The 27,874-nt window shown below is 48.7% G+C and overlaps 1 protein-coding gene across 5 annotated transcripts in view; it reads right to left on the bottom strand.

Annotated features, from left to right (window-relative positions):
• Positions 1-1,063: 1,063 nt before the first annotated feature.
• Positions 1,064-27,874, bottom strand: part of LOC139059231 (uncharacterized) — a 30,333-nt gene continuing 3,522 nt past the window's right edge. For 4 of the 5 annotated variants that reach the window (XM_070537370.1, XM_070537369.1, XM_070537373.1 and 1 more), the window contains one exon: positions 1,064-3,472. In XM_070537370.1, coding sequence (XP_070393471.1) covers positions 1,462-3,399 — 1,938 coding nt within the window. In that variant the 5' untranslated portion in view covers positions 3,400-3,472 and the 3' untranslated portion in view covers positions 1,064-1,461. Of the gene's footprint in view, positions 3,473-4,361; positions 4,834-27,874 lie in introns of those variants that run through there. The other variant, XM_070537371.1, reaches the window with a different exon arrangement.

Raw genomic sequence — 27,874 nt, 5'->3', positions numbered from 1 at the left:
TACTTTGTCATTCGTTGCGAAAGTGCTTGTTGGTATATCGTCAGTAAGTTGCCCTTTTGCTTGGTTTATTCAGTTCAACTCTTTCATATGCGTGTTACTTCAACTACACCAGGCATGATACAATCGGCATTTCGGATGCAATAGTTAGGTTAGCGGCAAATAACTGCGGTGGGTTGAAGCTTGGGCGAAATAGCAATTCATGGCATAGCGTAAGCCATGAATTATAGAAGAAATTTTCGGTAGTCAGCACCATGTTTGTCTCTCTTTCTCATGTCTTAGTCCCCTTCGTCCCACTCACGTTATGTTCTAAACTACATGTGCGACTTTCTACAATCTAGCTTTGTCCCCAAAAAATTGTGTCTGCGCGATTAGATTCTCTTTCTGTTCAAACAGAAGGGAACACCGCTAATTTGAGAGATTTTTGATGCAAAATCAAGAGCTCGGAAGTGGTTTAACTGGCTTTCTTCGTCGGGACATGGAGAGCCAGTTCGTATGCACCTTCAAAAAAGTGGGCCTAAACTGCAAAGCTCATTAGAAAATGCTAAGACATCAAAGCTCGGCACAACGATCACTATTCGAAAGATACTATGAATATCGAAACATCACATACGTATTATTTCGTGATATTAACATTATTCCAAAACTATTTTCATTCGGTGGTAGAGAAGCGCTCACGTCTCTAGGAGGGCTCATTTCAATGTGCTAGTTCATAAAAAATATAATAATCTCCATAGTTGTCCGAAGTACATGACCACCGCCAGCACCACCGTCGTATCATAGTCGGCTTTTTTATAATGGCCTGCGTAATTGTCCGAAATACATGCCCACAGCCAATATATAGAGAGAGAGGTCACGCGTTGGCGCGCGCAACAATCCCAAGCTGCCTGTCATTGAAATGATGGCTATAGCTAGAATTACGTAGATTCACGATCACATGACGCTTATTTTTTTGAACCACTGGATCGTACTGCCTGCTTTTGACGGTAGGCCTAAGCACGTAGCAAAAATAGGGGTGTTGCCATCTGTCGTGAACACTTGAAAAAATATTCACGCATATAAACGCTTAGGATTGCCAAGCTTTCATTCTTTTGTGCCGATGTAGGTGGGTTGCAAAGCTTGCCATTTGTGCCTTGTGAAGAAAGGGTGTTGCTCACAAACAAACAAAAAAACCTTTTGTTCGCGAACAGATTGTGAGGATGATTGGAAGGGATGTCTATGCGCTTGTCTTATAGCACAGCAGTCAGTCTTTCACCAGTTTTTGAACGTAACTCGTAGTGGTGCGCCGCCAATGCGCCACGGTTTATGTCTACCTCACGTTTGCAGTCATGCCGTTGGTTTAGTCTGTAGCTAATTTGCACTAACTAATTTGCGCTCAAAGCAAGTGCAAATAGCACTCGCAGCGGTGAACAGCCTCACATTCGCGCACGTACTAATAAGCAGCAGCAAAAACACGGATGCACGTCACTGAACTTTTGCCACTCCATTCGAAGATCTTCGACGAATCACGTCTCTGTCCTCAATGCCCCCTTCGGTCGAGGCCACTGGCGCGTTGACTATAGGCACGGCAGGCAGCACACACTTGCGCGTTTTCCGGAAGCGCTTCGGAATCAGATGCTGATAGTCCTTGAAACCAAAGAACAAGTACACGCCTTGTAGTCCTATCAAGATGATGACGGTGATGTCCATGGCGAGCACATTGAAGAAAGCGCTCACAAAGCCGAGCATCCACGTCATGCCCATGATGAAAGCCAGCTTCACGTACAGTCTCATGTGGGAGGAGCTTCCACCTCCGGTGAACTCAAATATGGAGGCGCGCTTCGACGTTCTGCGAATTTTTACGACGGTGTGCACGTACAGACCGACGTCTACCACAAGGAGAATCATCATGGGCATGAGGAAGAACGCCAACTGGCTCCAGAGGTTGCCTATCCAGCAGCCGAAGCGACCGTAGTGAGGCGAGAGCACAAACTCTGGAGCGGCCCAGTTTATGGCCACACTTGTCCCGACTATAAGCAGAGGGACGCCCCACGCTATGACGCTGTACAGCAGAAAGCCACTGCGCTTGCTAGAAGAAACTCGCGCCGACGCGACGTTCTTCCAAATGTCGAAAGATAGCAAGCTGGTCCAAAAGAAGGTAGAAAGGAACCCGTAATGAAGAACAACGGCGAACACAACGCACACCAGCGTGTGTACGTCGAAGCTGTTGGCGAGCAGAAAGAACAGGTGACTCCAGAACAATGTACAAGACAAGCACAACGTACACCGCGTGGAAAACGAACGAGAACTCTTAAAGAACACATACACGACGCCCTTCAAAAATAGGCATGCGAGGGACAAACTGATGCAAATAATAGTGAGGTAGTTTTGCACGTTGTACGCTACGTAACGCGTCCTTCTTCTGTTGACATTGATCAAATTGTCATTTTCGTCCTCCATCGAATCGTTCGTGTAATAATATTTAGGCACCCTTATATAACACTTGTCATCGTGCCACGAGAAGCAAGACTCCTGAGTTAGAACGGGTCTCATTAAAGACACGAGGTTAGGCCTGAACGGTGTTTTGATGTGAACTCGAACCCACGTCTCTCGAACTGCTCGTTTTGGAATGCACTTCAATGAAGACAGCTCAGCCCCGTTGCAAAGGCCGCAGTACACGTTCTTGTAGACAATATCCGACATATTGTCTATGTGTTCGACAGGAGCAAAGTATGTATTACATTTCCGCGACATTTCCATGTCTGTCATTTCGGGGCAACTATGCACGTTCACTAAATGAGGGTCACAAGGCCTGAGGAAAGTATCCACGTGCTTCAGGACCACTGGCGGAAGGTCAACCTGAAATCCACTTTGGGGTGTTCCCGAGGAATTCCAAAACGTCGCTGTGCCATCCAAGTCGTAATTGCACAGAGCACAGAAAGCATTGACGTACGTCACCATTTTTTTGGTGGTCACTGGTATCATGTAGAAGGCCTCCTTCGAATGCGTCGCATTCTCACACGATTGTCGCACGCTGTCATCCGGCCACTTTGGGTCGCACAACGAGATAACGTAGAAGTTTCTTCCGAAATGGTGATCGACGTTCCGTGCCACGCAGGTTGCCGGCGTCCTCGACGACAAATTGGGTCCAGCGTCCCAGCAACAGTCACCGTAAAGTTCACAATTCTTTGCGCACGAACACGTCACCGCGAAGAGCTCCTCGTCGCAAAGAATCGGCGAAGGGCTGCAGCCATGAAGTTCGTGTGGACAGCGAAGAAGATTTTGGAGGGCGCTTTGTGGTATGACTGGATGATCGCTGTTCTCCACGCTCCAGGGAAGCGTTACATTGCAGTCCCACTCCGAACACAGTGCACCGACCAGCCACAGTAAGGTCACAACGGCCGAAAGCATGTACTCGTTCATGCCTTCATGAAAGCCGGGACTGTAGTTTCCTCAAGGTGGACTCTCTGCCGGTTCTGCGTCTTGAAGCATTAAGCTGCACGTGAATAAAAAGACCCGCTTAATATTACGCTGAATTGATACGCCGAATAAACACTTGAGAAAGAAAAGGTGTATTTTGTTAGCTCGCATGCTGGTTGCAAATAACTTTGTTTAATCATGATAAATCGACACAAGTGCGCGAATTTGGGCTATGTAGCTCTAGCATGATGTCCTAAACCCAACGAAGGGGGCAAGATAAGAGTACCTATGCAATCCACCTTAATTCTTGCTGTTTTAATGTCACATCTGCTATGGTTAGCATGTCGGCATGGCAAAGCGGAGTTGGAAGTGGATGATGCATACTTATACACATACACATAATAACTACACGTGATTTTGTTCTACGTACCGACAACGGTAACGTACCTACAACGGGAATTGTCTTTGTCAAAGTATTGACCGAAACAACCACTGACAACGTGTCTGAACCATGGCCTGAGGTTACACGCCTTACTACAAACATACATACATTCTTACAAGAACTGACATTTGAGCTAGTTTGTAAGAAACCTTACTTAAAGCGCTTGTGCCGTTGTTTATTGAGCTTTAAGTGAAGCATACATTCTTGTTACCTGAGCATGTTGTACAATCGGCAACAAAAGTTTATGGACTGCGGGAGCTCAGAAAGCGTTCAATTTCCGAGCAGCCTGTAACAGTAGTCAGTAAAACCTAACATCACAAGTTTGTTCACATATGCTAGTAGAGACTGTGCAGATATTCAACTTTCTCTCAGATTTCGTGGCCGAGTGTACCTAGACCCGGTGAAACATCACGGAATTCGCGTTTGCAAGAAGGTGTTTGAACAAAAAAATGCACGCCATGACTTATGCGTTGCTCTGCCAGCAAGTTCGCACTATGCACGAGCATTACCTCGCGGTACGTACCTGAAGGGATGAGCGCCTCCTGAACGCGGATAGACTTGCGTGCAGCACATGCTTCCGCGGGCGTTCGTTTCGTTGTTTTCGAGGCGACAGACGCGACGCGTTGTGCATCGAGCTCATCGGTACCCGCCTGGCGAAGGCCGAAGACGATATGGTATACGCACGTGACGAGTGCGACGCGAAGGCGAGCAACGCCGGTTGAGGGTCCGTACCGTCCGTGCCAGGGGGGCATCGTCGACCGGTTTTCGTGCGCGGCATCAGCCCTTTCCCCAAGATAGAGTGGCGTATACTGCATATTTGGCTCAGAACCTAATTTAAAGTTTAAGCGCACATACGTCCCCGAACGCTTCGTGCAACTGCCAGCCTATGCAAGGTCGACGTGGATCTCGTAATATATTTGTGCGCTTTTTGCTAGGGATTTGCAGGCAGAAATATCAAGCGGCTTAGCGTGGCGCGCGTAAAAGGAAGGAATGCGCCGGTCGCAAAAGCTGTAAAAGACGACGCGTGCGTACTAACGACAGCACAGTGATCGCCTGTATGACACCTCGCCTGACCAGCCAGTGTGGAAACCTGCGGGTTTCCACAATGTCTAGAAAAATTGTTGCTTTAGAAAGAATGAATGACAAAACGGCGCTGAATGCGCCGGTTCTACGCCACTGGGGTTTAATAGCATCTACCCACCTTACGTACTGACTTGCCACCTAGCAATGCGGTTTCTTGACGTTACTAAGCAAAAAAAAAAGACCGTTTTAAACGAAACTCACTTATTGTATGGTTTGCAGCCTCTTTAGCATTATAAAAAAATAAATTATGGGGTTCTACGTGCCAAAACCACGATCTCATTAGGAGGCATGCCGTAGTGGAGGACTTGGAACATTTGGACCACCTGGGGTTCTTTAGCGTGCACCTAAATCTAAGTACATGGGTGCTTTGGCATTTCACCCCCATCGAAATGCGGCCGCCGTGGCCGGGATTCGATCCCGCAACCTCGTGCTCAGCAGCCCAACGCCATAGACACAAACTAACCACGGTGGGTGATCTAGCATTATAGAAAAACTGTCTAAAGCAAATTAGGCCTCATAATGCTCGTTTTCATCGGGTAAGGTGTAATGTAAATAATGTAAACGCGACACCTCAAGGGAACGTCAAAGCTACAAAGCTCGCACGCCTCTTCCGAAGTGAACAGCTTGTGTTCGCTAAGTAAAGGCCACTCACTGCGCCTGGCTGTAAGTGCTAGCTTAAGCGCCAGAATATCTGCACAGGCTTTTTGTCACAGATATCAGGACGCTTAAAATTAGATCCGCAAGACTACTAGGGCCATTCGGTCAGCCCCTATGGCAACAATCCTAACGAGCAAGCTCACTCTGCTGTGCGAGATCTCACATGCCGCGCATCAGATCAGGAACTGCTCCAGGATGGTTGCGGCTCCTACAAAGACCCACTTACTACTTTTCACGAGATCACCTCACACTATAGGGACGGCAGGAAGTTTTTTCCTCCCTCCCCCCCCCCCCATCAGAAGCTCAACCGAGCTCAGGCAGTCACATTAAGAATGATTCAAACTACATCTTATCCCACACCTAATGTGCTTAACAAAATTGACCAGGATTTCCGCGCGGAATGTAAAAGTTGTGGACACACTCCATGTCGATTTGATCATATGTTCTGGCTGTGCCCCAACCAAAGGGCTTCGGATCTCAACAGTGAAGAGGACTGGAGTCGGTGCATATCCAGCGAAGTCCTCCAAGATCAACTCCTGGCTGTCCGGAGAGCTCACGATATCGGGAAAGCCTTTGGCCTACCGGTGCCTACGTGGGCGGAGCCACCGACTTAGCCTGGGGGCTTGTGCCCTCGGGCCCTAGTTTCTCTGGACCAAAATAAAGTTCTTGCCATGCCATGCCATGCAAGACTACTCTGAAATTGTTAAGCCGACGGTGCTACTTTCCGCGAAGGGACATGTACCAAATCCCCTATGAAGACTCGAAACAACATCGCTGGAACAGAGGAACAGTTACCGTTGTCCCCACCACCAGCCGAGGATTCGCGGTGACGTATTTCTGTGTGAAGTATTTGGGTGTGGAGTCCAGGGCCGCTATTTTGTAGCGATGCCTTATGCCTTATTCTATGCTATTCTTATCATCCACCACACACGGCCGCCTGATCCCCATGATAACGAGGGCAGGCCGTCGCTCTGACCAGTGGCCAAGCGCGATAAGCCTGAAAAAGCATAGAATCGGAAAAGGCATCGCTACAAAATACCGGCCCAGGAATAGGTGCTTGGGGCTCTAAGACATCTGTGGGGAGACATATTCTGATTAACCTGCTTGATTTTCTACAGGACTCGGTCCCATTGTCTAAGAATGTAATGTAAGATGGCTAAGGTTACAGCACTGGTGAATATATATATATATACATGTATATATATATATATATATATATATATATATATATATATATATATATATATATATATACTGGTGCGCATCAATGAACCTCGGGTGGTCAAAAATTATTCAGTGCCTTCCACTAAAGCATGCCTAAAAATCAGATGAACATTTTGTCATGTAAAACCCCAGAATAAATTTGTTTAAATAGGAGTATATCGGTTCTTATAGATGCAGATCCACCCCTCTCCCTCACACGGTATTACTGGATGTGGGAATTATAGTGCATTAGGGTTACTGTGTAGTGTTAGCAGAGACCGCAATCTTTGAATGCTTTGAGTAATGCAGGTAGCCGGAGCACTGAAAACTCGAAATGGACGGCTTTCATCTCAGCCATATCAAGCGGAAGGGGTCACAGAACAGGTATCTTATCTCTGAGATTGACATGCTTGATACATCGTTTTCGCCTTTAGAAACTACTAAGCAGTGCTCGACAACTTAGTACCACGCGAGATACTATAGATGATGCTCCTTAAAAGATAGTCGCGTAGCTTTCATTTACCAAATATGGGAGCCAAAAGCGGCCTGCTCAGAGTGGGACAGGTAGCAGCCATTCTGACTTATTGGTTGGTTTGCCAGTATTGTGACCAGGTAGAGCATGAGCGCAACAGACCACTTGTAGACTGACTGGAATATGGACCAAGACACTATCCTGGGACTGAGTTAGTGACTGAGTGAGGGCCCGATATTTGAGTGAAATCGAAATCAGTGCATTCTGCCAATGAATGGCTCCGCGTCCCCAGAGGCCTTGCGCTTCCCCCTCCCAATCAGCCTGTTCAATCAATCAATAGGAAATAACATTGTTGATTAAGAGAGTGAATTCTTTCGAATACCCTCTCGTAAAGTCGGCTCTTTCATGCGAATGGACAGTGGCGCAAATCCTAATGGACTCCGTCTAACACTCTAGCTTCTTCCATGTGAAGTAAAAGGATAAAAATAAAGAAAGAGACAGCTCCAACAGAATGAACTGAATGAGCAAGACAAATGTGTACCAAATTTGCGTGCTAATCGCCCATTTTCAATGTCCACCACCCTTCGTGGTGCTTTCTGCAACCGCCGGTTATTAGAACCTCATTCACCTTCGAATTTCGCAGCTTTTTGCCAAAAAGCAAACATGTCAGCCAATGCTCAAGCGCAAGGTTTTGTTTTTCTCATTTTTTGTTTTTGTAAGCTTTAAAGACAACATTTGTCATACGGTGCGGCGATTCCTAAATCGCCATTAGCGACACTATCAGCTTCCGGATCAGGAATTGGAAAGCATCCCTCCGAAAGCTCCAAATGGAATCCGCAACGGGTGTCGAATCGCAGTGACCTGGCGTGATGGCAAGCAGGGCTCGTCTGACTTAAGATGCGAAACACGAAGTGAGACCTTCCCTCGAAATGGCAGCTCTGTCGGCATCACGGCACCGTTTCCTCTTAGAGCGACCTTGAAGCGGTCTTTGTTGTTGTCTGGCACGTTTCGAGCTTCGGATAAGGAGATGTTAACACGATAATAAGCGCTAGTAGTCAGCAGCAGTGCTGGCTGGGATGACGTTTAGCCTTAGGCACACCTAGCTTTGAGATGCAAGCCGGAGACTTCCCGCTGCGGGTATACCAGCTTCGGCATCGCGGAGCGCTAGATACGTGATCTGCGATGGCGCTTGCGCCCCAAGCTTTTGCCTTCATTCGTTCTTTTCATTCGCGGAGACTTCATTTCCTAGGCGATAGAGCTTAGCGATGTTCTCGGATCTGGATCTCTTGGTGCTTGTGGAGCTTCATAGAACGGCAAGTAGAACGACCGGGTACATTAATTTCTCCGCGTTTCTGCTGCCCCTTCCTCTGAATTCTGTTTCGGATGAGGAGGTAGCGGCAGCCTTTACACTTTGGTTTCAGCCGCCCCTTGTGGTCCAATACCTGACGACTCTGTGAGCTCTCCGAAAGGCTTTGCTCCAACATTCATACAGGATGTTTGCCACTTGCCAATGCCCTTTTCTTGTAAGGGTCGCCAACAAACGCATCGATCAAACTGACAGTTATACGCGTCGGCTTATGAATAAGAAGTTCCATAAGCCACTGCTTCAGTGTTTGCGTGAGACAAGTCTGTAGGCTCATTTAGATATTTAGTTGAGCAGCAGGACAAGCAGTTCTAAATAATAAAAAAGGCACTTTTGGGCCATCCTTAATTCTTTTCTTTCATTATTTCGTTCTTCCTCTCTTTATTCTGGATAAATTACGAAAAAAAATTCCTGTATATATCATGCAAGTCCTCAAGCCTTCTGCCCGATCATGCCATCCTTCTTTTGGCAGTATATCTTTACCGCTACACGTACTATCGCGCTCAATATGAGTTGCAACACGAGAATCCATATTTTTTTTTGTGGGCGCTGCAGTGTTGCCGTACACTGCCTACTCAAAATATTTGCTGGACACTGTTCAAATTGCTGGTGCACCCACTGTTCAAATTGCTGGTGCACCCACGAGAAACATGGCACTTCTCATTTTTATTATTCGAAGATTTGACGGATGTGTGCCTGTATTTCAATTCATATTGAGCGCGACAGTAGGTGCAACGAACAACAAATACGCAGCTTCATTTTGATGGTGACAAATGACGCACGGGTTCTGCGCGCACAGCTTTAACTTTTGCCATCATGTCACAAGAAAGTGTTCCATATACCACGTAGCCAGAAATGTGCCGGTTGCGGTGTACACATTCCGCGCACGTATTAGAATGCACAATGGTTGTTGAAAAGCTATACAAAAGAGGAAACGGTGTCGTTAATGGGGCAACAAGCGGAGGTTACTGAATTAAACGGTGGCTTATCGAATTTTTTACCAGCCACAGTGGCTCAAATACTAATAATATTGCACTCCTGAGCTGGATGTTAGGTCCAGTTTCCGGCTTTGTAGACTGCATTTCGACCAGCCTAAATCACACAAAAAATATCCCGTATAATCACATTTTCAAATCAAATCAAGCTTGTTCATTATAAAAAAGGAAACGGTTACATTTTTGTTTTACAAACGATGGTCCCAAAGTCGAAGACTGTTGCCGGGACCGTCACCTACTCCAGCTATCTCAGCTGCTTCGACAATTTCCCTCATTATCTTATTCCTGTGGCGATAGACAGCAACAGTCCGTTTTAAGAGAGGGTAGGATGGTGCTTTCACACTGTTATGTTATGTAACACATTGTTGTGTGTTAGCACGCCTTCTATTCTTTTGTCTAAGAAAAGAGCGTTAATTCTAGGCATAGTAGTCACATGACTGCTTTTCCTTTTCTTCCCTTCAGTGTGTGTTGCAGTGGCATACCAGTGAGTATATATATGCTTACCAGCTGCAATAAATCAATTGTTGAAAGTTAGCGCTCGTCCCATGTTCATGCTTCATCCTTGTGTAGTTCTTGCGCTATGTATCCCAGTTTACGTCTGCATGCTGAACTGATGACAGACGACAATTGTACGTATCACCCCAGACAGATATTCCATGGTTAATATGACTATGAATAAAAGCACAGTGATAAAAGAGCCAAGTGTCTCGAAGAACCGTTCCCCAACATGTGCCCTACAGCAAACAGCTGACTCTCCTCCAAGATAGACTTGGGGACCACCTTCACATCTTCGTCGATGGATCCGTGATACCGGAGACGGGCTCATCCACAGCAGCCTGCGTTGCACCGGCCCTACAAAAGAGCAAGCTGTGCCATCTCCCGGGGCATGCAAGCTCTACCGCAGCAGAGCTAGCAGGACTCCACCTTGCTGTGGACCTACTGGCCAAGGAGCTAAAAGCGACCCCGGCAGCCACCTTCTGCGACTTTAAGGCGGCGCTGCTCTGCCTGCAGAGCACTTACGGGGCTAGCCTTGGGGTTGCGCTGCTCTATTCAAGACTGACGGCCCTTCAGGACGCAAAATGCTCACTATCCCTGCATTGACTACCGGCACACGTGGGGATCCCGGGCAATGAAGAGGCGGACACTCTTGTAAAGAGTGCCCACCACTCAAGCGCCCCCTCAGCCCTGCTGTAACGGCAGCAGACTTCTCCAGACACAGGCTGCGCCGGCACATCATCGCCTGCCACCCGGACAAACGGGTATCCCTGGGCCGGCCTCCACGGCCTCTTCCACAGCACGGCCTACCACGAAGGGATGCCTCGTTGCTGCTCCGACTGCGAGTGGGCTGCTACTGGACGGCAGCCCGCCGGCACTGCCTTTTGAAAGCCACCTCGCCAGCCTGTGCCTCCTGTGGTGAACCAGAAACTCTGGAGCACCTCCTGCTGGCCTGCCCTGCTCACATGCAGCACCACGGCCGACTTCCGCAGGAGTTCCACCGCCTGGGGATCCCATGTTCACGACAGGAAGATATCCTCTTCCCCTGTCGTAATCAGCTACCAGCCATCCTAAGTGTCGTCGAGTACCTCGACTCGTCGGGGCTCTCGGCGAGACTATAGGAAATTTCTACAAAGACGGATAGCCTAACGGCCATCCCACCACCTCGGGCTTCCTGATCCGCCACAACTTCGCTTCTGCTGGGCCACCTCCTATACGGTCTATCCCCAGCCTACTCCTCCTGTCGAACCCACTGGGCCTTCCCGGCCGGGCTGCTCTGATGCTGCTAGGACGACCCTCTACCTTTCTCCCTCCTATACCCTCTCTCTCCTTTACTCCCATCTCCGCTACCCTGCTGGCGCTGAGCCCTGCTCCCGCTTGGGTTGCAGAAGATAGTGGTAGCCTTTCCTCCTTTCCCCTCAAGAACCACTTCTCTCTCTGAAAAGAAGGCCCGTGCTTTTATTAGAGCGCGAATGCCAAATGCCCTTTTTTTCTTAATATTGTTAATATGGGAGTCTGTTCTGTGCGCGTCGCGAATGCACGGCCAGACTTTTCTTTCAAGAGGGAAGCGAGCCTTCCTTACCTTTATGGCTTTCTCTTTCACTGGCCCCCCGCGGACTCCAAGCTGTGCGCGAGAGAAAGGACCCCGCTCCCTCCGTTCGGTTCCTGAAAGAAACCCAGTGACGACGCTTCGGGGTGTCGGCTGTTGTTTCCCGTGCCTGGGGGCGGCGACGGGGATGGAAACCGCAGTTGGAAAAGCGCGGGACGGGCAGACTCGCCCCACCAGCCCTAGAGACCGGACCACTTTTTTATGGGGCTAAAACTGAACGTTTTGTGTATTTTTAACTTGCTTTTTTGACCTTCTCAGTGTAATTAAAGTTTGTTTTAAATGTTCAACTGCGTTCGACCCGTTATCTAGCTGGACAGCGGACGCTTTGATCCCGTCAAGTGCGATCCGCGAGGCCAGCATAGTAAAAAAGTGAAGTCGACTGCCATCGGCCGCCAACTCAACGTCCGCTGCAGTGGAATACGTCGCACGGCAAGACCTCCGGTTTGACCATGACATCCGCCTACTGCAGGGACACGGCATCGCCTACAAGTTGAGCAGCTGACGGCACACAGGGCAACGACAAGGTGGGCTCGTTTCAAATTTCATCGCGCAGCTTAGCAGGCTTCACCACATACGTCCGCTTTGAGTGAGATACGTCGTGAAGCACGCACGCCAAAATGGATCAGGACAAGCTGACGCCTGAAACGTCTCAAATTATGACAGCAGAGCATGAAGCCTCCACGGCAAATATTCGACCACAAAGAGCAACTACGTTTTCCATGAAAGCTAAAGAAACGTATGAAACGAGCCGCGAAGAGCACTGCCGGAGAATAGACGCTGCCTGGAAGAACGTGGAGACAGCTATTTTCAAAGTGTCATGTGCAAAAGAGGAAGACGTTAACAACGCCGCAACGCAGCTTCGCGCAAGCTATGAGCGCTACGAGCACGTCGCCGCCAGATACGCTACCTTCCTCGCCAAAACAAGCAGATCTGAAGCCCAGCAGGAATTAGAACTTCAAAAAGCAATCGACGCAGATCGTTATGTGACTGTAAGCGACAAATTACGTGAGGCTACAGAACGAGAACGCGACCGCTTACAAGAGGTAATGTCGCTGCACTCTCTATCGGCCCACTCAAGCGTTTCTTCGAGGTCACGACGATCGGGCTCGTCCACAATCAGCCTAGCCGCCGTACAAGCACGCGCACAAGCTGAAGCCGTCCGGGCCAGAGCAGAGTTTGGTCGCAGAGAGGCCGCGATGCGTATTGAGAAGGCAAGGATAGAGGCTGAATTGGATATTTTGCAGCATGAAAAATTGGAGGACGCTTAAGCTTCGCCTTCAAGAGTGGGACGCGACAGCGTTCCCGTCGACCCGCCAAGGGGTATAAGACAATGCGCTACGGCACAGCAATCACTTACGATGCGCCCCGCATCGGACTTAGCGCCCACCTATCACGCGGTGAGCGTCGAGCAACGCAGCGTTCGGCGCGGCAACGAAACGTGCGCCTGAGCGAACGAAACGAACCAAAGAACTCGGTGTCTCGGAGGGGAAACGATCTACGCCAGCCAAACGTCGTGATCGGCACGGGCAGAGAGATAGATGGTAATCTAAACCGGGAGCACGGCGAAGCGTCGTCAGGGGAGAGGGAGTCCCGCGACGCGCCTGGCAGCGGTCCCAATGCGCGCGCGGCGCGCCTCCTGTCGGGGCAGCGCCGTACATTGAGAGGAGGGGGTCTTCTGTGTTTGCCGCAAGATGGCTCTGCGTGTGCGGAAAGCGCAGAAGAAATGCAGCGGAAACGCACTTCGCAACTCGTGTAATTCTGACTTCTGTACGTTACATGTTCATAATTACCGATATACACCGCAGTATAACTTTCCACGGCTCGTTTCGAAGGCAACACCGCATTCACTAGAGGCGCGTTTGCACCGCTTGGAAGCATCGAACTCGTGGCTGAGTGGTAGCGTCTCCGTCTCACACTCCGGAGACCCGGGTTCGATTCCCACCGGGCCAATCTTGGAAGTTGCTTTTTATTTATGAAGCTCCTGCCGTGATTTAACGCTCACGGTCAACGCCGCCGACGCCGACACCCGACGCCGACGACACCGGCTTTTCTGCGACACGAGCTCCTTAACGCTATCGCGTTAAAAAGAAGCGGCAGCTGCAAACGCACAGGCGAATGCGCTCGAGGCAGCCGTGGAGCAGGATGGCGGGGAGCGCATGCGCACGCTCCCTCCTGTGGACCGAACGCTGCAGACTAGGAGTTATATCGATGAACAGCAAGCCCTACGCAACTCTGCGCTCGTGTTTACTGAGGTGGCTGCCACCAACTCTAGCGACGACGTAAACAATGTTCACACGTCGCCGAGGGCCAACACAGCTGCGAATAATTCGATGTGTCTGCGAGCTGATGAACGTCCACCTGACTACCATGCTGCCCCTAACAACCCAAGTTTTAAGCATGCTGGAGCGACGAGTCGTCCTATGGACTTACGAGTTGAACCGCAGCCGCTTGTGCACGCCCCGACACACAACAGTTCAAGCTCAGAGCTAGCCGATGTCCTCAAATTCCTGTGCCGCAAAGACCTTGTTTCAAGCGGTCTTACCAAGTTTGATGATCGACCGGAGAACTTTCGCGCTTGGAAATCATCGTTCAAAGGTGCCGTCAGAGATCTAGGTCTTTCTGCCCAAGAAGAGCTAGACCTTCTCATCAAATGGCTTGGCCCTGAATCTTCAAATCAGGCTCGGAGATTGAAATCGGTGCACGTGGATGACTTTTCAACGGGCTTGAACGTTGTGTGGAAACGGCTCGACGACGTCTTCGGGCGCCCTGAGACAATTGAGGATGCACTACTGAAGCGGCTGGAAGACTTCCCGAAGATATCTTACCGGGAAAATACCAGACTCCAGGAACTTGGCGACCTCCTGCTAGAACTCGAGGCTGCGAAAACTGACCCGTATCTCGCCGGTCTTGGCTATTTGGATACCGCAAGAGGGGTCAACAAAATTGTCTCAAAGTTGCCATCTGGACTTCAAGAAAATTGGATGTCGGCGGGGTCGAAATACAAGAAAGATCACGACACTGCATTTCCACCCTTTTCTTTCTTTAGCAAATTCGTTAGAGATCAGGCCAGCATGAGGAACGACCCGAGTTTCATCTTGCGTGCACAAAATGCGCCGTCTGAATTCAATCAGAGGAAGCAAGACAATGTTACCAAGACCACGCGGCAAAGATCGTCTGTGTCAGCGAGAAAAACAGAAGTGGATCCTGCTTCTGCCAAAATTAATCGAGATACCACTGCTAACGAACAGCAACCGGAATCGAGGGACTTGAAAAGGTGGTGTCCATATCACAAGAAACCTCACCCTTTGGAAAGGTGTCGCGCCTTCCGTGAGCAAACCTTGGAAGAGCGGCAATCTTTCATAAAGAAGCAAGGGATCTGCCTACGATGCTGCTCATCCAAGAACCACATGCAGTGGCAATGTCAGGCAGTTGTGAGATGCCTCATATGCGACAGCGCCGACCACGCCACAGCGCTTCACCCAGCACCGCCAACCTCGGAGCCGTCAAGGGCTAGTGGGTCTGATGACAGTACGACAGATGACTCAGAAAGACGAGTCACATCTAGGCGTACCGAAGTGGCAAACGCTGGCAGCAGCACAAAGTCGTGTGCTAAAATCTGCCTCGTAGAGGTGACTCATGAGACTCAGCCTGAGAAAACAGTCAGAGCGTACGCGATTCTTGACGACCAGAGTAATCGCTCGTTGGTTAGGCCAGAACTCCTCAACGATTTCGGAGTGAAGGGGACGCCTACGCAATACACGCTCCGCACTTGCTCCGGCAGTACTGAAGTGGTTGGAAGAGTCGCTCATGGTTTTTTCGTGCAGAGCATGTCAGGCGAAGTCAAGTTTCCTCTTCCACCTCTCCTCGAGTGCAAGGCAATTCCAGAAAACAGAGAGGAAATTCCGACACCTGACGCTGCAAGGCACTACCCGCACTTGAAGTCAGTAGCAAATCACATTCCGCCTCTTGAGGAGGCTGGAATACTGCTCCTCCTTGGCCGGGACATCCTAAGAGCTCACAAGGTTCGTCAGACAATCAACGGACCCCACGACGCACCGTATGCTCAGAAGCTCGACCTCGGATGGGTCATTGTCGGTGACGTTTGCGTTGGTCGAACGCGGAAAACGGGCAGCGTCAACGTGTTCAAGACCCATGTGCTGGACAGTGGGCGACCATCTCTTTTTGAGCCATGCCCAAGACATTTCTTTGTTAGGGAGGCGCCGATTCTCTACTCTGCAGATAAGGTCTCAAAAGATTTACGATTGGCAGCAACATTGGATGACAACCTGGCCCCGAATCTTTTCGAGACAACAGAACGTGACAACCAGCGTGCTCTCTCCATGGAAGACAAGACATTCCTCAAGATAATGAATAGTGAATTCACCCAAGACAAATTAAACAATTGGGTCGCCCCTCTCCCCTTTCGCACACCGAGATGTCGGCTTCCGAACAACAGAGAACAAGCTCTGTCTCGTCTGCTGTCGCTACGGCGTACCCTGCGAAAACATCCTGAAACACGGGAACGTTTCGAGAACTTCATGAACGAGCTCTTCATCAAGGGTCATGCAGAGGAAGCTCCACCACTTCACGTGGACGAAGAATGTTGGTATCTGCCCATATTCGGCGTTCACCACCCCCAGAAGCCTGATCAAATCCGAGTCGTATTTGACTCCAGCGCTCAGTATGAAGGGGTATCTCTGAACAACGTTCTCCTGACCGGCCCTGACCTGACGAATAACCTCGTGGGGATTTTGATACGCTTCCGGCAAGAACCAGTTGCGGTTACAGCGGACGTCCAGCAAATGTTCTACAGTTTCATGGTTCGCGAGGACCATCAGAACTACCTGAGGTTCCTCTGGTTTAAGGGCAACGATATCTCCAGAGAAATCATAGAGTGCCGAATGAAGGTTCACGTTTTCGGCAACAGCCCATCGCCAGCTGTTTCAACGTATGGCCTTCGACGGACTGCCCAACAAGCTGCCCCACGATTTGGCGAAGATGCCAGGAAGTTCGTTGAAAGAGATTTCTACGTCGATGATGCACTTAAGTCTCTCCCGAGCGAAGAAGATGTCATTAGTCTGCTGCAAAGAACACAGAAAATGCTTGCAACGGCCAACATAAGGCTGCACAAGATAGCTTCGAATAGGCAGAATGTGCTGAATGCATTTCCTCGAGAGGACCACGCCCAGGGACTGAAGAACCTCGACTTCGGCACAGACGCGTCGCTTACGCAGAGAAGTCTCGGTCTGCTGTGGGACATAGGCGACGACAGCTTCGTCTTCAGGGCTCCTCGTCAGGACAGGCCATATACGCGGCGAGGAGTGCTGTCGACCGTCAACAGCCTTTACGATCCACTAGGGTTTGTGGCTCCAATAACGGTTCAAGGCAAGTACCTTCTCCGTGACCTCGTGACGAAGGGTTATGACGGGGACACACCGCTTTCGGACGAGAAAAAGCAGAGATGGGACGAGTGGAAGAACTCTCTCCAGACACTACAGCACCTTCACGTGCGAAGAACGTATGCGCCAGTCTCGACGCTTGAAGCCGAAAGCAGGGACATTCATGTATTTTCAGACGCGTCCACAAGGGCCGTCGCAGCTGTGGCATACCTACGCGTGACTGACAAGCAAGGAAACAGACACGTCGGATTTGTCATGGGAAAGGCCAAGCTTGCTCCACAACCAGAAGACACCATCCCAAGGCTTGAATTGTGTGCAGCAGTGCTTGCTGTAGAGATGACCGATTCTATACTACGAGAATTGGACTTCCAGCCGAACTCGGTCACGTTCTACACGGATAGCAAAGTGGTCTTGGGTTACATATACAACGAAACAAGAAGGTTCTACGTGTATGTGGCCAACAGGGTGCAGCGGATACGTAGCAGCACGCAACCTGAACAATGGAAATACGTTCACACAGACGAAAATCCAGCAGACCACGCCACTAGAGCGATTCCAGCAGCACAGCTTAAGAGCACGAACTGGCTGTCCGGACCTGATTTTCTCTCACGACGAGAAGAGGAAGCACGGTCGTCGAGCTTCATCCTCTTAAATCCTGATGAAGACAAAGAAATACGCCCTGAAGTCTGCACTCTGGCGACGGAGGTGAACAGACGACAGCGACTCGGAGCTGAACGCTTTCATAGACTCTCGAACTGGAAATCTCTCACTCGTGCTGTAGCAAGTCTGATCCAGGTTGCCCATCGCGCAAAGAACGCATCACAAGGAGAGGTAGCTCCCGTTGAGGCGCTCTCCAAAGCCAGGCTCGTCATCATTCGCGCAGTACAGCAGGACGCATTTTATGAAGAGATATGCTGTATCCAGAGAGGAGAGCAGGTTCACAAGACAAGCTCGCTTCGAAGGCTTGACCCATTCTTAGACGCCAACGGCTTGATCCGCGTCGGCGGCCGCTTGAACAGAAGCGACCTTGCAGACGATGAGAAACACCCTCTCTTATTGCCGGGTCGGCACCATGTGGCGAAGCTTCTCGTGCGCCACCACCATGAATGCGTGCAACACCAGGGCCGACACTTCACAGAAGGAGCCGTACGAGCTGCTGGGTATTGGATCGTCGGAGGTAAAAGGTGCATCTCATCCGTGCTGCAAGCATGCATTTCATGCAAGAAGCTGCGAGGGCGCTTTCACGACCAGAAGATGGCTGACCTTCCGGCAGACCGAATCAGCACAGATCCTCCTTTCACGAATGTTGGAATCGATGTTTTCGGTCCCTGGATGATTGTCTCTCGCCGAACGAGAGGTGGTGTTGCAAACAGCAAGCGCTGGGCAGTCATGTTCACTTGCTTAAGCATTCGCGCTGTGCACATTGAACTGATCGAATCAATGGATACGTCGAGTTTCATTAATGCCTTCCGAAGGTTCCTAGCAGTGCGAGGGCCCGTCAAGCTAATACGCTCTGACTGCGGGACCAATTTTATCGGAGCTTGCAGAGAACTTGGAATCAGCGCAGAGGGCATTCATCGCTCACAAATCGGCAAGTTCCTCAGCGGAAACGGCTGCAAATGGATATTCAATCCACCGCACGCGTCCCATATGGGCGGTGCGTGGGAGCGGATGATAGGTATTGCACGTCGCATTCTTGACTCAATGCTCATGCAGTCACGTCATCAACGACTCACGCATGACATTCTTGCAACCTTTTTGGCAGAAGTTGCGGCCATCATTAATGCCAGGCCCATAACTCCTACTTCGTCTGACCCCGAAGATCCCACAATCCTAACTCCGGCGACACTCTTAACCCAAAAACACGGAAGCGCATCTGTAACAACTGGGCAGTTAGATACAAGCAACCTCTACAAACGGCATTGGCGTCTCGTGCAAAACCTGGCTGACGAGTTCTGGAAGCGCTGGCGCACAACGTATGTCACTAATTTGCAACAACGCCGAAAATGGCAAGCAGCAAAACCCGACCTCAAAGAAGGCGACGTCGTTCTACTCAGCGATAAAGAAGCAACCCGCAACGACTGGCCCGTCGGAGTGATTACACGAAGCCTGCCCAGCGCAGATGGAAGGGTGCGCAAGGTCGAGCTGAAAACAGCCAAAGACGGGGTTGTGAAAACGTTCTTCCGGCCAACAACAGAAGTTGTGCGTTTGCTGTGACCGTGATATAGTGGTGGCGTCTTAACAACGGAAGACACCAGACGGGGAGTGTTCTGTGCGCGTCGCGAATGCACGGCCAGACTTTTCTTTCAAGAGGGAAGCGAGCCTTCCTTACCTTTATGGCTTTCTCTTTCACTGGCCCCCCGCGGACTCCAAGCTGTGCGCGAGAGAAAGGACCCCGCTCCCTCCGTTCGGTTCCTGAAAGAAACCCAGTGACGACGCTTCGGGGTGTCGGCTGTTGTTTCCCGTGCCTGGGGGCGGCGACGGGGATGGAAACCGCAGTTGGAAAAGCGCGGGATGGGCAGACTCGCCCCACCAGCCCTAGAGACCGGACCACTTTTTTATGGGGCTAAAACTGAACGTTTTGTGTATTTTTAACTTGCTTTTTTGACCTTCTCAGTGTAATTAAAGTTTGTTTTAAATGTTCAACTGCGTTCGACCCGTTATCTAGCTGGACAGCGGACGCTTTGATCCCGTCAAGTGCGATCCGCGAGGCCAGCATAGGAGTCAAATTTGAGGTTAGCGCCCAGGAGAACACAGAGGAATAGAACCACGCCACCAGCTGCAATTTGACGAGCACCAAGTGTTAACGCTAGTGGAGAAGTTAGGGTCCTGTGACCCCTATTGAATATTACATATTTCGTTTTCTCGGGATTAATAATTAGGTAACTACAGCGATACCATTCTATAACGTCAGTTAAGGCAGAATTTAACTGTGTTATTAATGAGATTAACGACGTGTTTGATAATGATAAGGTGGCGCCATCGGCGTATAAAACGCAGTGAGATGAAGGTAAAAGGTCGGGTAGGTCATTAACGTAAATAATAAATAGTAATGGACCGAGAATGGACCCCTGGGGCACACCTAGGTTGATTATTTTAGTTTGAGAACGGGCACCAGCTACAGAAACCACGTACTGCCTATCGAACAAATAACTTTTCTAATAGAATTAAGGCGGAACCAGTAGTACCGTATGCTTCAAGTCTGGTGAGCAAAATTCTGTGATTAATCTTGTCAAAAGCTTTGGTGAAATCTAAAGAGACAGAGCCAACGAATTTACCCCAATCTATAGATTTCTTAATAAAATCGGTTAAAGAGAGCAATGCTAAACCAGTAGAACTTCCGGAACGAAAACCGAATTGACAGGGATTAATTATATTAAAATTTTCAAGGTGGTTATTTAAACGTTTGACTAATAAATGTTCAATAAGTTTACTTTAAGAGGAAAGAATAGATATTGATCTATAGTTAGAAGGTAGGTCTTTGGCACCCTGCTTGAATACAGGAATAAGCTTAACCTTCTTTAGAGATAGAGGAACAGTGCCCGATTCGAAAATGCGATTAGTTATGATAGATATCGGTTCAGAAATAATATTGGCCACTAACTTTAAATAGTGTGCGCACATGTTATCTAAACCCGGGCCTGTGTTTTTAAGGCTACAGATTGTTAAATACCTCTTGAGCAGTAACAGGGGAAAGAAAAAAATGAGTGAGGTGATCTAGGCAAGGTTGGCTTAGTGACTGTGTTGTTATTTATTTGTGACAGAGCAAAATGATCGCTCAAGGCATTGGCAACATGAGTGGGCTCTTGGTATGTTGTACCATTCAGGTTAATTTTAGAGCATTGTTCAGATGCAGAAGATTTATCAATGAATTCGTTCAGATGCTTTCATTGCTTTTTTGGACTATTGCTGTTTATTAAATTCATTTTCATAACAGCCCCTTTTAGCTTGTTTAAGTAGCGTGTTAAGAATATAATAATATTTTCTATAACGCAGGGCCAAATTAGACTTAGAAGGTTGCCGTTTAATTTTTCAGTATAGGTATAGGACGCACGTTAAGTATTCAGCTTCAGATTATACTAGACACATCCACAACAGCTATCCTTGCAGCACAAACGTAGCCTTGAAGTTTGAAAACCTCGCAATAATTCAATTTTTTTGTTACATGTATGCGATGATCATTAACGTGCGCCCGAGAAGGTTCACGCAGTTTCACTGAAGGCCGTCTATTGGCCCTAGGTCACATTCCACCTGGTGCACATGGCATCAGCAGCGTCTTCATAAGAATTTCAAGGATTCCTGGCAAAACAAGCTGGCTAGTGCGAGTTTCGCAATGCCGAACATTTACCGAACGATCTGATAGTACTAAACCATGGCAAACGAACAAGAAATGCAAAATATGTATTTGCTTACCTTACTCGCATATAGTGATAAGCAGTTGGTGAGGAAAACTTATCGGTGTGACTGGTGCAATCTACAACGATGCTGACAAGTATTAAATCGCTTTTCGTGGGTGCTTTCTACAAACTTTTCGTGTTAAACTGGAAAGGAAAGTAGATTACGTAAAGTTACTTATGCTTGGCCGCGTATTGGAAAGATGGTCTGAATTTATGGCACGTCTCTTCACAGCTAGTTTAACGATGCTAGAGTCACAGTACGTGTCTGAAGAGTGTGCACAAAGTAGCAATAGTAACGGGAATGTTTTGTCGCTGACTTCGTCTTCGAGGCTGAGATATATTTCCTTGAAAAGCGAGGAGCTGAAGTTACCAAGTTTTCGTTGGTAAAAACTTTCTTCTCACGAACGAATAGTCGCTATACGCTATAACTATAGTTCGGCTGTGAAGATTTGTCGGCTCTTATTCCTACAAGTAGCTCTAGCGCATATGGACAACTCTGCGTATGCGGTCGAAATCTGTTGTATTTGACACTCTAGAAACATGATATTCCTAGTTAAGAGCTTTCAATAAAACTACAATAAATTGTTTCATTTGCGCAATTCTCATGAAGGCAGGCACTCGAATTAAAGCAAAAGTTACGACATCATGTTCCGCAAACTTCATAAAAAAAGAATTATTTCACTGTAACGAGGGATTCTCCTCCCCCCCCCCCCCTTCTACAAATAGTGACTAGATTAGCGTACGACATAAATGGTGGTATTTCAACAGCATTAGTCATCAAGAAAAATGAAATTGCCGCTGCGCGTAGTCGTTTCCGGTTTAGTTCGCGGGTGAATTTTACGCAAGGATGTACATAAGTGCTACCGGAGAGCATAGCATTAGACAAAACAGCTCATATTATACGCTGCCTAAGCCGTACTCTTGTCCGAATGCGCAATTTTTCAGTCAAGGACATCTTCCAACAGTGTAATCTTCGCATTGTCTCACCTAAAGGCGGGTTCAGCACATGAAAGGCATCTGCAATGGATATTCTCATGGCATCAGGACTAGCTGCGGCCTCTGTACATCACTAGACGGAGTAACACTCGGCGCTAAGCTGTAGAAACGCATGTTAATCATGTAGAGCAGCTATAGTTAGCGAGGCGCAACGTTTAACCTGTAGATAGAAGAACTACGCTAAATGTAGTTGTTACTTGGCGGTCGTCTTTGAAAAGTAGAATGCTCGTAGTAGTATGATTAAGTTCCCAGAGAGACTCTCGCAGAGTCATCCCGCTGAGCCCAAGTATATATGTCATTGGTCATGGCTACGTCGTCAGCGCTCAAACAGTAAAAAAATTAGAAGTGGGACCGAAAGGTCAATCCGGAAGCACAGTACTCGGCCTCAACGGAATGTATACGGCACTGTAGCAAAAGGTATACGCTACATATACTGTTCAGTCGAGGAATGGAATCCGCAACTGGTATGTCTTAAAGCGCTTCCCCTTGTTTCCCTCGTTGCCTCTCTGATACAGAGGCAAGCTCCACCACGCGAAATGTTGGAACCTCTGCTGGCATACCGGGAATCTAGAGATGAGACCTTTCTGAGGCCTTATCAGCGCTGGCAAAAGTAAAATGTTAAGTTGAGGTAGTATCTATACAGAGCCATTCAAAACGCTATAGCTAATCGTGAATCAAGGTAGTGCAACCTCAATGATCCTTGAGATCACTGCGCTGTAGCGACGACGTTAGAAAAGCTCTGTATGTTATAAAGAACGCTCTTCCAGTTCCTTGGAGACTGGAGCCTATTTATCCGAGAGAGATTCACGAGATTCGCTTGCCTATATATTGGCGCTATCGAGACGGCAGCCGGATGTAGGTTACTTATCGGACTCGCTAACCTTCTCTCCATTTGGCACCACTTTCCTTACCTGCTTTGTTGACTCGCGTGGTGACACCGAGACCTTTTACGATGGTGCTTTTAATACTACGTGCCAGGAATGTGGAATGCGTATGAATGTGGAAGCGTTATGTGGTAGAAACTAGCGCGACTTCTTTTGATATATGATGATATACGCTTCTGTGTTTGGAAAGCGTTATTGAATGGCTTAAGCGAAGCCTTCAACTGTGAAGAAACGCGTTAGATAAACGCGTAGAAATATAATTGGCTGCATTTTCCACATAGAAAGTAGCGCCGAAGAGCGATCGATTTAAAAGCAAGAAAACTCAGCTTGCGACGCGGTTTACGATGTGCAGTTGTCAAGCACAACCATAACCGTGTAAGAACGCTTGCACCTTGTCATTCGCGCTTGTACTAAAAAAAAAAAAAAGAACTCAGCAGCTCATTCCATTTTTTGGTGCGAATATGCCGTTTCAGGTGGAATTAAATCTAATGTCTTCTTCAAGCGTTACAAAGTGAAACTATGGGACGAAGCTCCAACGTATCTGATTATGCCGCAAATAAGCAATTTAAAACGACCTCGTAGATGTGTGATGAGTATTAAAACCTAAAAAAAATCGAACCCGTTCTGAGCGAACAGAGTCGATCGGACCTGATGCGACAGCGAACTGATCCCTCTACATATTTTGTAACACCATGTGATCTATCTCCCTTTCTCGCTTCGCATTTATCATCTTTAGTCGACTCCTGACAGCATGTAGCGCAGCAACGACTAACCTCGGGACCATATAAATCTGCGCATTTCTGGGTGCAACACGAACGGTCATGCGTTGAATCTACCACGACGATCTGGGCAAGGAAATCAGTAACGATGCTGCTCGACGCAGCACCGTTACCGCGCCCCTCTTGTCCTTCGGAGGCGCGGTCAGGTCGTGACCACACACGTGTGGAACGTACGCCTCGATGTCAAGTCAACGTCCCCGCTGGGCAACCGATTTTAACGCGACAGCGCTAGGGGCCCCGTGTCGCAGAATATCACCGGCGTCGGACGTCGTGTCGGCGAAAAGATTTTCGAACCACCCATACCCGAGCTCTCCATGTGGCGCAAGGAAGTTACTGAACTAATTGAATTTCTCAAGCAAAAATTACGTAGAAAAATCGTAAAGTACCTTACGCATAATCTACAGACATGATAGCGTCGGATTATAGTTTAAATATACGAGACAATATAATTATGTTACGCGAAAACTAAAAAAACTCTTTTTCTAGCGTTTCTACCAATCATAGACCGGCAACGGCGTCCGCCATTTGTGTGCAGCGGCGCGCAAATATCTTGGAGGCCACGGAGCGAAGCACCCGGCTTTTTGCAACACCTCCAAATGGCGCTCTCTCTCCCTGTGATCTTTGCTTTCCCCTTTCCCATTCCCCCGGTGTAGGGTAGCCAACCGGACGTTATTCTGGTTAACCTCTCTGCCTTCTTTTCTATTTCCTCCCTCCAAATGGCGCTCGCCTCCGCCGCATCGCGCCCACACAAGAGAGCGCGTTTCTACCAGTTCACGGGCACCTACATATTCAAAGAATGCTTTTGATGGCCTCGATACAAGAACCAGGCTGGTCGAAAATTACACCATAAGCGTCCATCAGCCACTGACAGGAAACGGCACGACCACTGTCGAAGAATCTCTTCTTCCCCAAGAAAGAACAACTCGTCTGACAGAAACGGCAGTAACTCAAAGTAGAGCCTCTCCAGAAGTGGAAGCAGAGTGTGGTGACGATGTCCCGCGGTAACCGCCTTGCACCGGTTACGCCACAGACAAGAGGCCCCCGAAGCAATTGAAAATCGCGCGAAGCGGACACGTGAGCAGCGACCAGATTTAGCAAAGCGGTTAACTCCAAGGCCACGGAAACCAGCATGCATGGCCCTCCAAAATACCCTAGCGACGACGCACTGCAGCAGCACATGCTTGTTGGTTTCTTTAAGGGTGCAATTGGGACACAGCGAAGATGGGACTATGCCCCACCACTGTAGTCTCACTCGTTGGCAGGACTTACCACCCTGGACGCCACATGAAGTCGCGAAGGTGGCCAGGCAGAAATGACGCCGTTATCGCACCCCACGAGACATCAGTCGAGCGTACGTGGCGCGCTGGGGGAACTAGAGAAAGCAGTAAGGCTGGCATGGTATCCACAACACGGTTTTCAATAACTTCTACATCAGGACATACCTGTTGTACGTGGCGATAATATGCCACGGCTGTAGAGTAAAATGCAGGTGCGTTTAACACTTGTGGTCCGCCATTTAAGTGTAATCCGTCCGGCCCTGGGGCCAAACCACGCTTCATGGAAGACAATGCTGCCTTCACCTCATCAGCTGATGGTCGTGCACAAAGGCGGTCAGCTACCTCCGGTGGAAACCGAGGTAGTGCACTAAGCATTGTACGAGATCCTCGAGAATCGAGATCTATTCGCATAGTCGTGTGAGCCACGTTTTCAAAATGTGTTACAAAGAGCGACTAATCACGTGTGGGAGGCGACTTAACAGGAAGTGTTCTCAGGGACGCAGAACCTAATGTATTCGGCTGTCTAAAAAGCGAGTTTCTTGCATAGCACAGAACTTCAGGGTGTGCACACGGACAACTTCTGCATCGCCAAGCAGCTGCTGATAAAGACGACGCTGCGATGAGGCGTTGGAAACTTCTCCGTAGCTCCCGCTACCATGAACGCATCAGCGGAGTCAGTTGATTGACCCGGAGGGTAATACAGAGCTTCGTGGCAGTATCCGCCAGTTCTGACACAACGTCTGAGTGCACGTCCTTCCCCTGAACAATGCAGACGACACTACACCTTGTGAGCGTCCCATGACTTGGTCAGATCTAGAAAGAGAGACGCGAAAGACTCTTGACATACAAGAGCGCGAGTGCGCGTCATGCAGAACGCGGATGTCGAGGCGCCAAGGTTTTACTGATGAGGAAGACGAGAAGCAAACTTCAAGTACAATTGATCTGTTGGCCTACAACACCAGTGAGTCCTGAAGCGTCGAAAGAAGATGCACTACAAGTCAGATTTTTTTTAAATTTTGCAACTGCATGATGTTCTTTACGACAAAGAGGAAAATAGTAGTGTTATGAGAAAAAAACAATGTTTAGTTATTTAGTTGCAGTTAGCCTATGGTACAGGAAGTCCATGCTATAGAAATGTACAATAAATGAAAGCAAGCATCTAAACTCACAAAGAGCAGTAAATGCTCGAGTATGATAAAAAAGAACTGTGGCGAAACAGTCTGATGAAGACGCAATACAACAGGAATGTGTGGCGGTGATGTCCGATCAATTTCCAATGCTACTGAAGGGCGATTCAGCAGCTGTCTTGCCTAGCTGGAGTGTAGTATGCTGCTTCACTGCCAGTATCACTCACAGCAGACACGTATAAAATGAGCTTATGGTGCCATGCCTTGCACCAGACTTCAAAAGATATTCTCATATAATAATGACACTCACGGCTAGTAGGCGTAACGCCTTTAATTCACACCATGTGCTTTTTTTTAATGGTACACTGATGTTTGGCATTGGCCACGATGCATCCCATGCAAAAACCAAGAAAATGTGGATAAGGAATAGACACCAACATAAACCCCTTCGAATGCCAAAGAATTGGAGAAGAAACTAAGAACTTCAAGTAAGGGAAATGCCCAGCGCCAAAGTTGGAGGAGCTTCCGGAAGAATTCACGACCACCACATCGGAACCTTCAACGAGCGTTCTAAAGGATTTCACAGATTACACGAGACCAGCCACCAAAAATTTCATTGAGGATGTGGGAACACACCCCAGCGAAAATTATGCATGCCACCGACCAGGTAAGTAGCACGCACGTACACGCATAAAATAAACAGAGAACATACATGCAGTAATACACTCTTACACGCATGCACATACGATTACATACGCCTGTACTACTTCGCAACGCGAGCCAGCATCAGCGTACTATTACGAGAGCACAGAATGTGAATGAACGTTCATGAGCAAGAATCCCTTGATCAACCCAATGCTAGACCTTGAGCAGCGTACCACTTCTGAGCCAAAACAGTATGTCACCCGAAACCGTTCGGTCTGCTTATCATACAGCCACGTACACTCAGGATGCGTCTTCATCGAGCGGCCGTGATACAGCCGTAGGGCGGAACGAACTCGAACAGGGATGCCGAGATCGGTATTCGCGTCACGACTCCGTGGCTGTGTGAGCGTCGAGGCAACACAACACTCAGCGAAGGACTTTTCTTGCAGCTTAAGGTCCTAGGGTGCAGTAATGCGATGCAATGTGGGAACATCAACGCCTGCCTCACTATGGTGAGCACTAGATGCAATCGCCTACTACGCAGGAGGGACAGACCTTGATGGGGGGCGGATGTCAAGACGAAGGTAGCAGACAAACCACAAAGAGGCGTCGTGTTAATTATAACTGTCAGCACACCGTCACAGGATGAGTCCAA

This window comes from Dermacentor albipictus, chromosome 4, assembly GCF_038994185.2.
Source record: "Dermacentor albipictus isolate Rhodes 1998 colony chromosome 4, USDA_Dalb.pri_finalv2, whole genome shotgun sequence".
In the NCBI taxonomy this organism is placed as follows: domain Eukaryota; kingdom Metazoa; phylum Arthropoda; class Arachnida; order Ixodida; family Ixodidae; genus Dermacentor; species Dermacentor albipictus.
The sequence above is the reverse complement of the archived record's forward strand: the minus strand, read 5'-3'. Positions and strand labels throughout refer to the sequence as shown.